General features: G+C 41.2%; 2 protein-coding genes across 2 annotated transcripts in view; one reads left to right on the top strand and one right to left on the bottom strand.

Moving 5' to 3' along the window:
- The window catches only part of LOC308076418 (uncharacterized protein), a 218,203-nt gene that overhangs the window by 61,357 nt on the left and 141,322 nt on the right, over nucleotides 1-15,524 (top strand). The gene's annotated exons all lie outside the window — the stretch shown is intronic.
- Nucleotides 9,568-13,909, bottom strand: LOC308076320 (toll-like receptor 13; the record flags this gene model as incomplete). Its single annotated transcript, XM_080416558.1, has 3 exons — nucleotides 9,568-11,020; nucleotides 13,118-13,235; nucleotides 13,456-13,909. The coding sequence occupies 3 exons, from the start codon at nucleotides 13,907-13,909 to the stop codon at nucleotides 10,804-10,806; spliced, it is 789 nt and encodes a 262-aa protein (XP_080272684.1). The 3' UTR covers nucleotides 9,568-10,803.

Below are 15,524 nucleotides of genomic sequence, written 5' to 3' on the forward strand. Positions count from 1 at the left end.
ATTCCGTGCATAGCCGCCTCGCATCTCCCCCATTGTGACTAAACCATGACGGAGGCGCGCAGTCACAGGCGAACTGTCACCCCGTGAAGGACCACCGAGGGAGCTAAGGCGACCGAGTTGCCGTCCTGAACGGTGTGACGTTCGCCTGTGCCTACTCAGCGCCGTTTGAGTTATGTACCGATAGGCACAGAATCGTAAATTTTGTTGTGGGGACTGCTTGCGACTGGTTACGCCCACCGTGGGACTCGCCGTACATATGCACGCAATTTTGGGGTTTCTAGGCGACTATCCACGGAATGAAGTGCACTGGATCCGTGCAATGTTACGGAGATCTCTGGAGATCAGGCTGACCATATAGAGCACTTTAAGTTGCACCAAAGGGACAAAAGCCCTGTCATCTACATGAGTTATTAAATTATAATTCAGATCCAAATCTTTTGGTGGAGTAATTCTGCTGTGGACACTGGTTGGTGACAACACTGTTCAGCATTGATGATCTAAAGAGGATACAACAGTAAACAGTTACAGTACACATGGAAAAAAATGTTTATATTTAACTCTACATAGATTATCAGTCTATATTCCACATGTCTTAGTCATCTTCCCTTTTAAGGACTATTACTATTAATGTTTGACAGACTTGTGTGTCCTAAAGACTGAGAATACATTTGTCCCAGTGCAATGCAGTTAATTTCTCCTCTTTGCTGTCTCTTTGCGTGTCCTTATAGGAATAATTACAACTCAACATGGGCAGGTAAAGGTTAAAAGTGGGTTTCACTAGACACACTGTGCGTGTGTCTAGTGAAACCCACTTTTACCCACTTTTTTCACTTACACACAGAGGTGAAACACAGTTGTTGTCCAAATTTTCTGTTTTTGGACTGTCGGTTTTGGGTCATGAACCCAACAGTTTAAAGGGATAGTTCACCCCCAAAATGACCTTTTTTCCTATCGATTAGTCACCCCATGGAGACTTGAATTCATGGATATTTTTTAGTTTTTGTCGCATTCCTAAGCCAATAATTTGATGACCAGCAGCGGTTCCAGTGGGAGACACAAAGAGTCTCCTTTGTGTCTCCTACCGGAACTGAATGAATTCAAGTCTCCATGGGGTGACTAATCGATAGGAAAAAAGTGTTTTTTTGGGTGAACTATCCCTTTAAATAACTGTGAGCTGTAGCCTACTCTTTATCTTCGTAAAAAAAAAATTGGTGCAATTGTGTAGCCTACATTTAGCCAACAATTGGATTAATTATGTCTACATGTGTGTCTGCTAATTTGGATTTCAAATTGTATTTGATTCTTATCATAACTTTCTTAATAACTGTAAGTAGCGGCTGGTGGGAACTTTGGGTGGGAGGGCTAAGCATGCGCGCTTCAGATTTTTTTTGGGTTCTCAAAATGCATATTTATGCTCAAACATGCTATCTTATATAGTACATGTGCACAGTAATAATCTGTATAGTTTACACATCCAGATTTAGGAAAATATACTTTCATTTGACAAAAGTATAGACAAAAGTATACAAATCAGTCAGTCACACATAGTGATGGCACATATGGCATCCTGCCTGAGAGCATTTGAGCATGATATCATGCATTTCAGCATTGATATAAAATCATACTGTGGAAGTAAGTCAGTCAGTCAGTCAGTCAGTCAGTCAGTCAGTCAGTCAGTGAGTCAGACAGACAGACAGACAGACACACTGTCTGTCTGTCTGTCTGTCTGTCTGTCTGTCTGTCTGTCTGTCTGTCTGTCTGTCTGTCTGTCTGTCTGTCTCTCTAAGAGTTCTCCACGGGCCTGAAAATTAAAGGGATATTTCACTTTAAAAAAAACTTCAGGGTCATTTTATCGTCTACTCAGGCTTTTGTGAGCCCCCCAGACCGTTTTTAAGTTGCTTGATTTAGTATTTAGATATTTGATAATCATTTTATCAGACACGCCCCCTTCCTATACAAACCCATCATAACTTCAAACTCCATTTCTAACCTGTTAGATTCATCAAAAACACCCGTCCTTGGTTCTGCTGACTCACCCTGCCCTCCTAATACGTGAGGGGGCCGTGTTTTTTCGATTACTTTTTTCATTTATTTTATTTAATTTTTTTATTGTATTACATTTTTGTCATTTTCCCCAAAAAATATTAAAAATAAATGAAAAAAATTATCGAAAAAACATGGCCCCCTCGCGTATTAGGAAGGCAGGGAGAGTCAGCAGAACCAAGGATGGGTATTTTTGATGAATCTAACATGTTAAAAATGGAGTTTGAAGTTATAATGGGTTTGTATAGGAAGGGGGCGTGTCTGATAAAATGAATATCAAATATCTAAATACTGAATCAAGAAACTTAAAAACGGTCTGGGGGCTCACACAAGCCTGAGTAGACGATAAAATGACCAAAAGTTTTTTTGAAAGTGAAATATCCCTTTAAGGCCTGGCCCTAACTGGGCCCTACTGGGCCGGTCCGAACAATTACCATACTTTTAGGCCCAAAAACCCCAAAACCCCGTAAAGGTGTCGCTAGGAGCTTAATATCCTCAAAGTCACGCATTAAACAAGCTTTGAACTGAGCAGATTGGACCTTCCGTTCCAGAGATAATGGCCAAAACATCTTGAAAACGGCCACTTTTGCCGATTTTCGATCGCGGATTTTCGATTGAGTTTTGGCCATTGTCGCCCGTTTTTCTTTAATAACTCGGTCTAGGAAGGTCGTACGGCAACAAACTAGATACCTGAGTAAAGTTCACTTTGAGCTGCATCCAACACATCCACTGTCATGTCCGCCAGCCTTACCGTTAGATCGCTAGGGGCAGTTGAATTCTCTTTCTCTCTCTCTCTCTTTCTCTCTCTCACACACACACACACACACACACCAGCAGCACCACCAGCATGTAAAATAATCTATTCTAAAAAAAATATATAACATGTAATAACATTTAATAACATTTTAATAATAAAGACAATTAAAATAAAAAATAAAAAAAATAAATTAAAAAAAATTAAAACTTTTTTTTTTCATTTTTTTTTTTTCAATATTATAGGGGGGGCTTAGCCCCACTAGCCCATTGATACCAGCCGCCCCTTAGTAGATCATAAAAGTCGAGATTTAAAGGCAAACTTCTTTAATGTAGTTGTGTTCGACTCATTTCGTTAAATAAAATACGTTAAACTTAAGCAGAGGTGTGGTCTCTTACTATAGTTAATTGTTAAATTAGTGTGAGGTTAGGCATGTTTTTTATGAGTTTAAGGTTAGAGTAAGTGAGTAAGTGCTTCATAGGCGCCGATAGGGGGGGGCTTCGGGGCCAAAGCCCCCACGCTCAATTGGTCATCCTCCTCATGAATCTCAGATGTCAGGCTCAAACTTACAGTATCATTACCATTACCATTACTAAAGCGGGCGCAGATAGGTGTTAAAGCGTCGTTAACACCTAGAACAATAGGCGGCGGGGGGGCGGGGCTATTGCGGTTCGAGTTGAGCCCCCATGGCCGCGCACATAAATCGGCGCGCCTGTTAGGCTTAGTTTTAGTGAGCTTAAAGGGATAGTTCACCCCCAAAATGACTTTTTTTCTATCGATTACTCACCCAATGGACTCTCACCACATGGAATTCATGGATTTGTTTTTGTTGCATTCCTAAGCCAATAATTTGATGACCGAATTTGAGTCTCAAAGAGTCTCAAAGAGTCTTTGATGACCGCCGGAGACTCCGGCGGTCATCAAATTATTGGCTTAGGAATGCGACAAAAACAAAGACATATCCATGAATTCAAGGCTTCGTGCAGGGGTATGTAATTGATAGAAAATACGATTTTTTGGGGGGTGAACTATCCCTTAAGGTTAGGGTAAGGGTTGGCATAGTCTTTTGTGAGGTTAGGGGTAAGGGTTGGCATCGTTTTCTGCGAGGTTAAGGTTAGGGTAAGGGTTGGCAAAGTTTTTTTGCGAGGTTAAGGTTAGGCTTGGTTATAAAGCGTGCCGTCGGACCAATGGTATTTCGGAACAATGCACTGTCGGACTAATGCACCGTTTTATCTACAATCACAACTACATACAGTTTTTGATACAGCAGTCTATTCTGGAGCTTGGTTTATCTTTATCTTTATCTTCAGACACATATGATGTAATAGTTACTGTAACTGTACTAGTTACTGTTAGTTACTGTAATTGCTACATCATTCATCCATCTTGAACAACATTCATCTGCTTAATTCTTACATAACGTCAGAGGAAAGATGTCTCTCGTGATGTAAATTTCAGTGAATTTAAGTCATGCCTCTGAAACACTGTACATACATATCTGGTCAAACTTTCAAAATAATATTAATGCAGAAAAGTCACAAGGAATTGTAGTTTCCAGGATGATTTTCAGAGCACCATGAAAATATTTCTCTACCAAAGGAATTCAAATATTGAAACCTACCTGAACTCCTAAAAGTCATCCTTCCAGTGTGATACAGTGAGAGGACTGATGCATCATTTGAGAGAGTTCATGTGACATGGAAGTTCGTTTGACCACAGCTCAGGTGGCACCTCAGGTGACAATAATGGAGAGAAGTGAAAAATAAAGCACTGTTAAAATGCAGAAGTACTTCAATTCAATTGAAATAGGTCATAACATAACTAGAAAAAGTGCTCCTCGGAGCACAGGACTCCGACCAGATCAGAGAGATTATTGTGGGCCAGCAATGTTTGGAATTCGCCAATCAGGATGGATTATGAAAAATCCCATTCCATCTTGATCACTTGACTATAGAGATAATGTGTACCAATTTGTGTGATGTTAAAAAAAAAAAAAAAACTGTACGAGTAATATATTTCTTTAAGTTTTGCAAAAATCGTCCTCCTGGTGGCGCTCTAATAGGGCAATGTCAAAAGGTGCAAATGTGCTTGCAAAGTTTCACACCGCAATCGGATACTGCGTTCATGATTTGCGGCATTTTTTTCAAAACAGGCCACTCCTGCCAACTTTAGATGTCATGAAAAATCTGAAAGATTTAATGACTATAGAGATACTGTGTACTGATTTGCGTGATGTTTGGACAAAATCTACTGTCAAGAAATGTGTTTTACAAAAATGTGCCTCCTGGTGGCTCTATAACAGGCCCATGTGAGAAATTCGGGGCTCCCTGGGTGCCAGAGCAGAGGTTCTGCTCTGGCACCCAGGGTGTGTGTGTGCACAGTCTCACTGCCATCAAGCCAACGGTGCCGGAGATTAGCTGTACACAGACAGAATGACGGACACGCAGACACACATTCGGACGGACGGACAGGTTGCAAAACATAGTCTCGGCCATGCAGTCAGTTCATAATGAGACGCAATCCACCCTACTAATAGACCAAAAATATGATAGGATAAAGTAGTGGTTCTCAACCTTTTCAGGCTGCGACCCCCAAAATAATCATTTGAACTGCGGACCCCCCACCGTGACAAGCACTTGGAATTGTAGGAGTTGAGGCATTACATTTAGTTTGACTCGGTTCCACAGATAAATATTGTGAAAATACATGCTCACAACACCTCAGCGTTGTGAGCTTGTACATCAGCTTTTTTTTTTTTTTTGCCTTTTTCTCAGGTAATATTTCACAATTTGGCAATAGTATAGTGGCAAAAGTGTGTTGATTACTTTTGACGGAGTAATGGTCTTATTAAATTTTTACTGTATTAAAAAAGGTCTTAAAAGTCATTAAATTGACACTTTAGATATGTGCAGATACCCTCACTTATACTGTATGTTTGTTTACTGTTGAGTGAGAAAACAATGTTGCATTGATGCATGCAATGATGCATTACAACTTCCAAACCAGACAGAGATGCAGTTGGTCAGGATGCTCTCAAGTGCCCCTGTAGAATGCACTGAGGATGGGAGGGGGGAGTTGGGCTCTTCTCATCCGGAGTCGAAAATGAAGACGTTCATGTGTACCCCCAGGGTACACATGAACAGTGGAGGACTACGTCCACTGCAGTGTCATTTATGAGGAGTGGGGTGTGACTGTGCTGGTTCCGTCTGAAGTCAACAATGATCTCTTTTGTCTTGTTGGCATTCAGGACCAGGTTGTGTGTGTTGCACCAGCCCACCAACTGTCTCACTTCCTCCCTGTAGGTGTTCTTATTGTCGTCCCTGACGAGGCCCACCACTGCCGTGTCGTCCGCAGATTTTACGATGTATGTAGTGACACGTGACAAGACCCAGAAAAGTTTGTGTTATTTAACGACCCTGCCCAACCCGAACAAGACCTGTTCCATTTATTTGATTGTGGTCGGGGTTGACCCACTCGACCCTCACCCGCAATAATTGGTCTGAATCTTCCCTGAACCCACCTGACCTGCAGGTCACTACAGAGGAAACATATGGCTGCGGGTTTGAAAGCAACGTACGATGATGGGTTAAAGAGCTAAGTTATTAGGAATAAAACTATCAATTACAATACTGTGTATCGTATGAAAGGAAGAAGCTGGGTATTAGTCGTGTAGTGGCAGTGATGAAAGAAGTACTCAACTTAACTAGCTGTCATAGCAAGATTTTCTTAAATTGTATAATGTATTATTATTTAAACTTATAGCTGTGTTTCTCATCCTATCCTATCCCCCATCCCCACAACAATATCCTCCCACTATAATTGACAAGCAAACTCATGGAGATGAAATGATTGCATGTGGAGGGTATCCAAGCAGACCCATGGCCCAACTAACTCCAAACTTTTCACAAAAAATCCTCAATATTCTGCCTCCCAGCATACCTGCTTCCCATACCGTTACTGTACTTGCAGGATGTACAATTATATGAAACGCATTATGCCCCAATACTTATGCAAATCACTTCGCCAGCTCGCAATTTACTTCCGGATGGTTCGTTTCACCAAACTGAGCACCTTTGCCACATCAGTCAACGGGAAAGAAACAAGCGCTGCCGTGGTCTATGCAAACGAGCCCAAATGCGACCAAAATCGATTATACAAAAGGCAGACCTGGCAACGCAGGCTACGCCAATCATGTGACAGAGATCCACAAGCTATGGGGCAGAGACCCATGTGCCATACACCGTATCTTAGCAACAACGAAAGCGCTCACTCTCATTGGTCATGTCATCCTGAGGCCATCGCAGAGAGCTTGCTGTCGCCATTACAGGCAGACGCAGCAACAACAGGGCTCCGTGAGAGTAGGGCGAGCTGAGCTGGCAGGGGCGGACTAACCCTTCGCGGTGCCCGGTGCTTGGACCCGGTTCGGTGCCCCCCGGGACCGTTTTGTCAACGGGGGGTGCTGCGCGGTCCATGGCTCGGTGCCCCCTGGGAGCGTTTTGTCAACGGGGGGGGAAGCCCTGCTTCTAAATTTCGCAGATTTTCGCCGTTTTTTTTTCTCCCACGGCATTTGGTGCCCCCCCCCAGGTTGGTGCCCTGTGCTTCAGCACCTAAAGCCCGTTGGATAAGCCACCACTGTGAGCTGGCTATGTTAAACATCTTATCAACAACCTGTATGAACGTTAGTGTGGTCAATGTCATCAATGCAATCTAATTAGCCCGTTGAACAGTGTTATTTTGGTGTATTTTGTGGGCTTTTGTCACACAATGTCACGTCCAAATGATCACCAGCCTTGGAGAGACACAGTGCGGCTGCAGAGTTCATGTGCAACCTCTAATAAGTCAACATGTTGAAAAATCTTTAGAAAACAGCTGATCTACAAGCTCACAACAACTCGCAAAGCCACGCGTTGTGAGCGTGTACACTGCCTATTTTAAAATAGCCAAAGAATATAGGGATACAGTGGTTAATGCAGGTTGTGTAATAATTATATAAATCTACAGTTTACAAAAGGACAATTGCCTCTGAGATGTAGTCGAGTAGAAGTACAAGTACTGAAAATTGAACATAACCCAGTAAAGTTAAAACCCCTCACATTTGTACAGTACTTGAGTACAAACAAATGTACATTATCTATCTATCTATCTATCCATCAGCATAAAACGAATATTCTATCTATCTATCTATCTATCTATCTATCTAACTATATATCTATCTATATCTAGCCTGTCTGTCTCTCTGTGAACACATTACTTAATAAGATGTATGATGATTCATTATATTATATGATTATTAGATAATGATTATACGTGCCCCATGATTATTATAAGATCATATATCTTAATCAAATATAATAATCATATGATATAGAGCTGAGGCCGCGCGCAGCGCGGCCGAAGTTCTAGTCTATATAATTAGTAATATCAGGAATATCATTTTTTAAATATTAATATTTAACATTAATGATCTGAAGGCTGGATTTATAGTTAGTGTCATGCCCAAAAAAAATTGCAGATCTACAAGCTCCCCAGCACAATAGCTTGTAAGACTGCCATTTTTGGTGACAGACGGGTACAACAGGTACGCTGACAACGGGTATTGCATAACCGGAGGGGCATGCATTTCCAACGGGCATCAGCCTAATGACACCAAATCAAAAATACAAATCATTGAGGTGGATTATTTTATGTAACTAATCTTGTCATTGTAAGCTCAGCGTACACATACAGCTGTGACGCAAGGACCCAAGCCTTCTGGCATGGCAAATAGCCTATTGTTAAAGACATCTGTCAAGTCTACCAAATTCATGCAATTTTAACATAATTCAGCATGTCTCAAGTTTCAATTAAATTGTCCAAAGCGTGGCTCTGGTTCAATTTATGGAAGTCAGTAAGGTCCTCTTGCTAAAAATGCTGCCCACCCCGTTCTATACTCATCAAATAATGCAATTCTACCATATCTACCATCCTACTTATCTATCTACCATCCGTCCTTATCTACCTACAGTATGTAGCTTTCGTTTTCTGCTTGTACTCAATAAATGTTACAGAATGTATATGAACATTCTTGGTTAGATCACTGTATTGTTAACCAAATGAACCCGTTCATCCATATTCTGGGTTGAGCACTCTGCAAAAATAGCAGATCTACCAGCTCACAACGTGGCACATTGCGAGTATGAGGTGGAAATACCACCGGACATAGTATAGAGCCCTGGGGGACCCCGTCAGATAAGAATAAAGTGGTTAAAAGACAAGAGTTTGAAATGCAGCTTGTGGACTTTTCCAGGCATATTGATATCAATGTGCACATTGAAATGGCTTGTATTAGAGTAATACAGTATTGTTGTAAAGCCGCTGAGTGACTTTCAAAATGGTTATCCATACCTACCAACTTGAAACTATCTTAGAGTGTTTTTTCAATATTAATGGCTGTGAATAACATTTGAATTCTAAAATATACACTACATACACACATTGTACACTTTGTGTTGGCATACCAATTTTAGCCTGGCATGGCCAGACCAATATCACTATTGTTTTTGCAGTGGCAGTTTCGTCTGGTGTCATAAATGAATGGCATAATTTATGCTTTGTCCTGCAAACAGTTTCACAAGGCAAGGCAAGTTTATTTGTGAAGCACATTTCAACAACAAGGCAATTCAATGTGCTTTACACAAAACATCAAGCAAAGGAAACACATTATAAAATGACACTAGGATACAATAAAAACAAAAGATGTAAAAAATAACAAATACAATTACAGTGCAGAATTGAAAGAAAGAAAAATCAATGAAAGGCAGCGGCAAACAGAAAGGTCTTTAGCTGTGATTTAAAAGAACTAATATTGGCAGCAGAGCAGACCTGTATAGTTTTCTGAGAGTTTGTTCCAGATATGTGGTGAATAAAAACGAAATGCTGCTTCTCCACGTTTAGTTCTAATTCTAGGACAGAAAGCTGATCCTTTTCCAGATGACCTGAGAGATCTGGATGGTTCATGATATCGCACAAGATCTGATGGAATGTATTTTGGCCCTAAACCATTCAAAGATTTGTAGACCAACAGTAGTATTTTGAATCAAATCAATTCTTTAACATACAGGGAGTCAGTTTAGGGATGTAAGAACTGGAGTGATACGTACGGTCCTAGAAGATGTGACCCCTCCCCAGGGAAGGATCTGCAACATCATGCAGCAGTGTGTGAGGTGTCCTAGGCTGCAAAAAGAGGCCTGCTTTGGGCATATAAATGGCATGCTCAATCACTAACTAGCCCATTGCTTGGCATGGATCCCAATTTACAGAACATGATTGATGAATTGAAATGTCCATATACACGGGGAGCGTGACAAATAAATAATCCATTAATGTGTTGTGACCAAATAGAATGATCCCAGACTTGTTTTCATCAGAGCTTTGATTGATTGATTGAATAAATACTTAATGAACAAGTTTGTTAACAGTACAGGTAGTACAATCAAAGGTTATGCTAAATAGTATATAACAGTATATTTCCATTGTGGCCCATTGTACCAAATTCATTAGTACATATGATACATATACAATACAATGTACAATACACATCGGTAAAAAACTCAAAGGTATATTTACAGAGAAAGGAGGGGTGGGTGCGGGGGCAGAGGATGCTACTACCAAAGTGTTGAAAGATGTTAAATAATCCCAATTGTATTTTAAGGTCAGCCATTCTTTTAGTTTAGTTTTGAGTTTGGGTAGGGAGTCAAAATATTTAATGGGTGTTGGTAGGGCATTCAACATTTTGGTGGCAACATTGTAAAATACATTTTCCCCCAAGTTTGAGACGGATTTTGGGGAAAGGTCAGATGAGCTCCCTCTGGTGTTATGCCCCTGGCTATCACTCACTCTAGAGAAGTACTGTAGTTTGACGGGTATCTGGCCACTGAACCTCTGAGTTTCTTATCAGTAAACTATTTGGGTCATTTGCCACAAAATATTCCATCATTCGTAACAATATATGGATACAGATACATAGATTATTCATTCAAACCCAGATCAGTGTGAGGTGTGTCCAGAGCTCTGCGTAGGTTCTGCCAGAACAGTCCAGGGTGCTGTCCAGCCTGGGACCAGCTCAGGTAGGTGTGACTCTTCACCAGCCTCCTCATGTGATAGTAGGGAGACAACTGGTGGGCTGGAATGTCCTCCAGAAACACCAGGATCAATACGTCCTTCTGTTCATCAAACAGACGGTAGCTGCACACAGGAGAGCAGAGGACATATACACTCAGTTAAGTTTTATTTCTAAAACGAATAGTTTTAGTTCTAATTGGCTAGTTTCCGTTTAGTAGGCGTGATAAAACACACCATAATCTTCTCCTTAGATCAGTTTATATTAATCACACAGTTGCATTATTATTATTTCTACAGTGATCCAGTGTATGTGTAGCTGAAAGAGGTAAGGGGAGCACTTGTTTTCCTTTCAAGCCCCGGCTGTGCGGGGCTTCTAAGCACCGCCTGCGTAGGACGGCGAGTGACTGAGGGGTTCACATACGTAGTAGTTAAATCTGGCTTTAAAAAACTATGAATTTCTATCAAATATCTTAGTTGCAATGCGATTGAGCAAACAGTTAAGTTATGTTTCTCTGTGTGTTTGTTTGGGAAAAGTTAATCTCGTTGATAGCACAAAGCCATCTCAATGGACTGGCTAAGTAAACAGGCAGACACTATAGTCTGTCAGGAAGTTGCTCTTCCTGGTGCTCTCAGTCTCCGGAAGCCAGGAACTACTTTCTTGCAGAAGTTGTTATTGTAGTGAATTATTATTAAGAACTGTTTTCATTGGGACGTGTCTATGATTTTTATGTTGCCATATTTGTAACTGTTGAACTGTTGAAAAGCAATAAGCTATGTGAGGTCTAAGTTTAACTCCATGTTATAATGGCAGAGATCATATTAACATGACATACCGTATGATGCTATTTATGCATTACAGTATATTCATATTAACATGACACATGAAGCATATTTATGCATTATATTCATATTAACATGACATATGATACATATGTATGCATTATATTTAGGAATGCACCGATATGTCGGCCACATATCGGTATCAAACGATATTTGCCGTTATCGGTCAACATCGGTATCGGGGAAAAAAAGTTACAGGAGTTTTTACTCTTACACTTACTATGGTGTTTGTGATATGAAATGTAAGCTTACCATAATCACAGTAAACATTATAATGACATATTCAAGGGCTTTTCTTTTTTAACTAACTCCAGTCACTTTCAGTTCAGCAAAGCTGACGCTCGTTGACACTCGTTAATGTTACTTGCATCAAGGCAATTATGTTGTGTTTCTGCAGATTCTGAATAGTTATTTCTTATAATGAAGATTGTTTTGTTTCCCTGGCACAAAAGGAGGAACTAATAACGGTATCGGTATCAGTATCGTCTATCGGCGAAATTGTTATTTTAAACATCGGTATCAATATCGGCCAAGAATTTCCATATCGGTGCATCCCTAATTTATATTCAGAGCTACATGCCAGTTAAAATTCTAACTTTTAGATGAATGATTGCAATGTTTTTGCCCTGGGTCACATAAATGATATAGGTATACACACGCACAGCCTCAGTACAATAATTCACTTCATGACTCAACCAATAGTCTAATAGTGTGGGCTGACCGCTGAGTGGGTAGAGATAGCCTGGTAAACCCTCCCTCCGGAAATCTCATTTCCATTTGATTCCAGGAGTGAGTCTGGCCTACAGACCTATATAGCAATTTGGCTGTGGGCTGGAGCTGGGCGGGAGTAATGTAGCTTTGATGTCCAAGTGGCCCTTTGATGTCCGATTAAGCCACTTTAGGCTGCAGTGATTATCACCAGGAGTAATTGGTTTGTCTTTGATGTTAATGAGCAGCTTGTATGAAAGGTGTATTGATTAATGACGTGTGAACCACTCAGGGTTCCACCTGATTGGCCTACCCCCGCTGTCAATCACAAAACAATGAGCGAGGACTCTGATTGGCTCGGTTATTTGGTAATGCACTAGAAACGCCCATACAAGCCTTCATGCCAGACTCACTCCTGGAATCAAATGGAAATGCGATTTCTGGAGGGAGGGTTTACCAGGCTATGGTAGAGAGGCTGTCTGTCCTAATAGTTAGGATGGGTAACAGAGGACAAATCTCACGACGTGCAAATGTACAATGACAAATACCTCCACAAAACAACTAAAGGGGAATACATGTATTTAAATCAATCAATTAAATTATGAATTAGGCTATAAATTAATAATGCTGCCACTGTAGGGCCCATAACATACGATATTGCCACCACCTCACCTGGCCATCTGGATCTCTCTAGAGCACCATTCACTCTCCAGGTAATGATGGCTGATCACACAGATGGTCTTTCTGCTGCCATAGATGGCATCTGTAATGTTCTCTATGATGGGTTTACCTGGAAACAAAACATACAGATAGTATTCACACTAGATTCAAAACTATTTCACTTCTTGAGGGACAGACAGACATATAGTATCACATACTGTAATAGTAATGCCACTATTACAACACAGTTTTTTCAGACACAGAGAGGTCCCTACCTGCTTACAAATTGTTGACAGAAAGAGACAGACATATTTAGATGAATACAGTATTAGAGACAGAGAGGTTTGTACCTGGTAGAAAGTCTCGGTGGTGCAGACAGAGTCTCCAGCCCTGCTCTCCCTCCAGTACTGGAAGCATTTCTCTGTAAACCCAGAGCTCATCGTGAACGTTGTAGGAGATGAAGGCATCGTAGCGCTGAGGAGACCCCCTCTTCCTTTCCTTGGCATCATAAAGGAAGGCCAGGAAGAGGTAGTAGGTATAGAGAAGATGCAACCTCAGGAAGTGGTAGGTGAAGGATGTGAGCAGAGTTAGCACAATCACACAAGTGGAGGAAATGAAGCAGATGAAGCTAGCGTCCACCCAACAGGAATGATAGTCAAAGTCCAGAAACCTGGTTCCCTTTTTATCCAGAGGAAAGCCACAAGTGTAGCGGTGAGCGTCAACTACCAGTGTTTGGTTGTTGTTCAGCATCCACTGCTGAAAGTCAGCATTAGAACAATCACAAAATAAAGGGTTGTCATTCATTTTAATATACCTGACAGCAGGGAGAAAACTGAACACAGAGACATAGGTCACCACCGTCAACTCATTCTGGCTCAAGTCCAACCAAGAGAGTCTAGTCAGATTGGCTTGTGCCAGAAAATCCAGGGACGTCAGATTACAGCTTATTAAGGAAAGAGTTTTCAGCTGTGGTACATATTTAAATGAGTCTCGGCCCGGTTGTTTACCATGCTCAACATACAAATATTCCAAATGTTTCATATCTGAGAGCATATCCCATACGATATATCTTTGCTCGTTTGTTGGACTGAATTGTATTGTTAAGCTTTTCAGGCTCTGCAAGGTGGTATTATAGTTTTGCCAATGCAACTCATGGGGAGATGTAATTTTTAAGGGGCTATTCAAATTTAGACTAAAGGTGGACATACACTACGAGATAATCGGGCTAAAAAACAACCCTCACGAGTATCGGGGGGGCGTGTCTACCCCAGCCTAGATCGGGGGCGAAACTCGGGCATAAACATCGTCTAGTGTGAGGGTTCAAAGATCCAATCTGAACCCTCCCGAGTTGCTCACAAGACGATCGGGGCCACTCCGATCACGTTCAAAATAGTTTGATATTTCGAGTGAAAACCCCTCCCCTCGGGTGAAGCCCCCCTCCCCCCTTTTTTGTCATGTCAAAATCATTTTCAAAAATGTTTGATATTTATCTGGATCGCTACTGTATGGAACACCTGGCGCGGGTCGGACCGAGAGAAATACGCAATGCCACACACACACACACACACACACACACACACACACGTTGTTTATGTAGGATGGACAATCATGTGCAGCTGCGGTGGATCCATGTTTTATATTAAAATACATTATTTTGATAATGATTTTATTATTTTCATTTAAAAATATGGACTGACAGTCCTATAGCTATAGCCTAATGTCCATAGAGAATATATCCCCACCTGAAAGATGCTTATTAAACTTTATAACTTGCCTGGTACCATGCATGCTTCATCTTGCCGTCTAAAATTATATTCCTTGGCTTGCAAACAGCCAAAACGTGTGTAGCCGATGAAACACAACGGCTTTGCATTGATGACACCAGGTATAAGAAACTCATGAGCGCACTGGCCAATACAAACTAATAGGCGAGTGCGCTCTGCATGGTGCGCAATTTCCGAATGCACTGCTGCTGTCCAATGTGTCCAAATTCATCTTTAAATGCCCTGTTTTCAGCACTGTCACATATCTGTTACACATATCTTTTATACTCTTTATACCAGGGGTCTTCAACGTTTTCAGGCCAAGGACCCCCTAGCTGAGAGAGACGAAGCAGGGACCCCCTCTATATTGTATAAATTGTGTTTCAGATTAAACTTTTTTTGTTTACTTGGTCTGCTCTTTTTTCCCCTCTACACCTATATATCTCTTTGCCAAAAATAGCCGATCTACAGAACGCAAGGCGTTGTGAGCTTGTAGATCTGCTATTTTTGGCTAAAGTTCTCCTCAGAAAAGGGATGCCAGGGTTCAAGTGGTTAAGGTAAAAAAAAAGAAAAGATAACACACAAAGATTTGGCGGACCCCCTGTAGTAACTCTGAGGACCCCCTAGGGGTCCCGGACCCCCTGTTGAAGACCCCT

This window comes from Gymnoscopelus braueri (genome assembly GCF_963280865.1).
Source record: "Gymnoscopelus braueri genome assembly, chromosome: 20".
Taxonomy (NCBI): Eukaryota; Metazoa; Chordata; class Actinopteri; order Myctophiformes; family Myctophidae; genus Gymnoscopelus; species Gymnoscopelus braueri.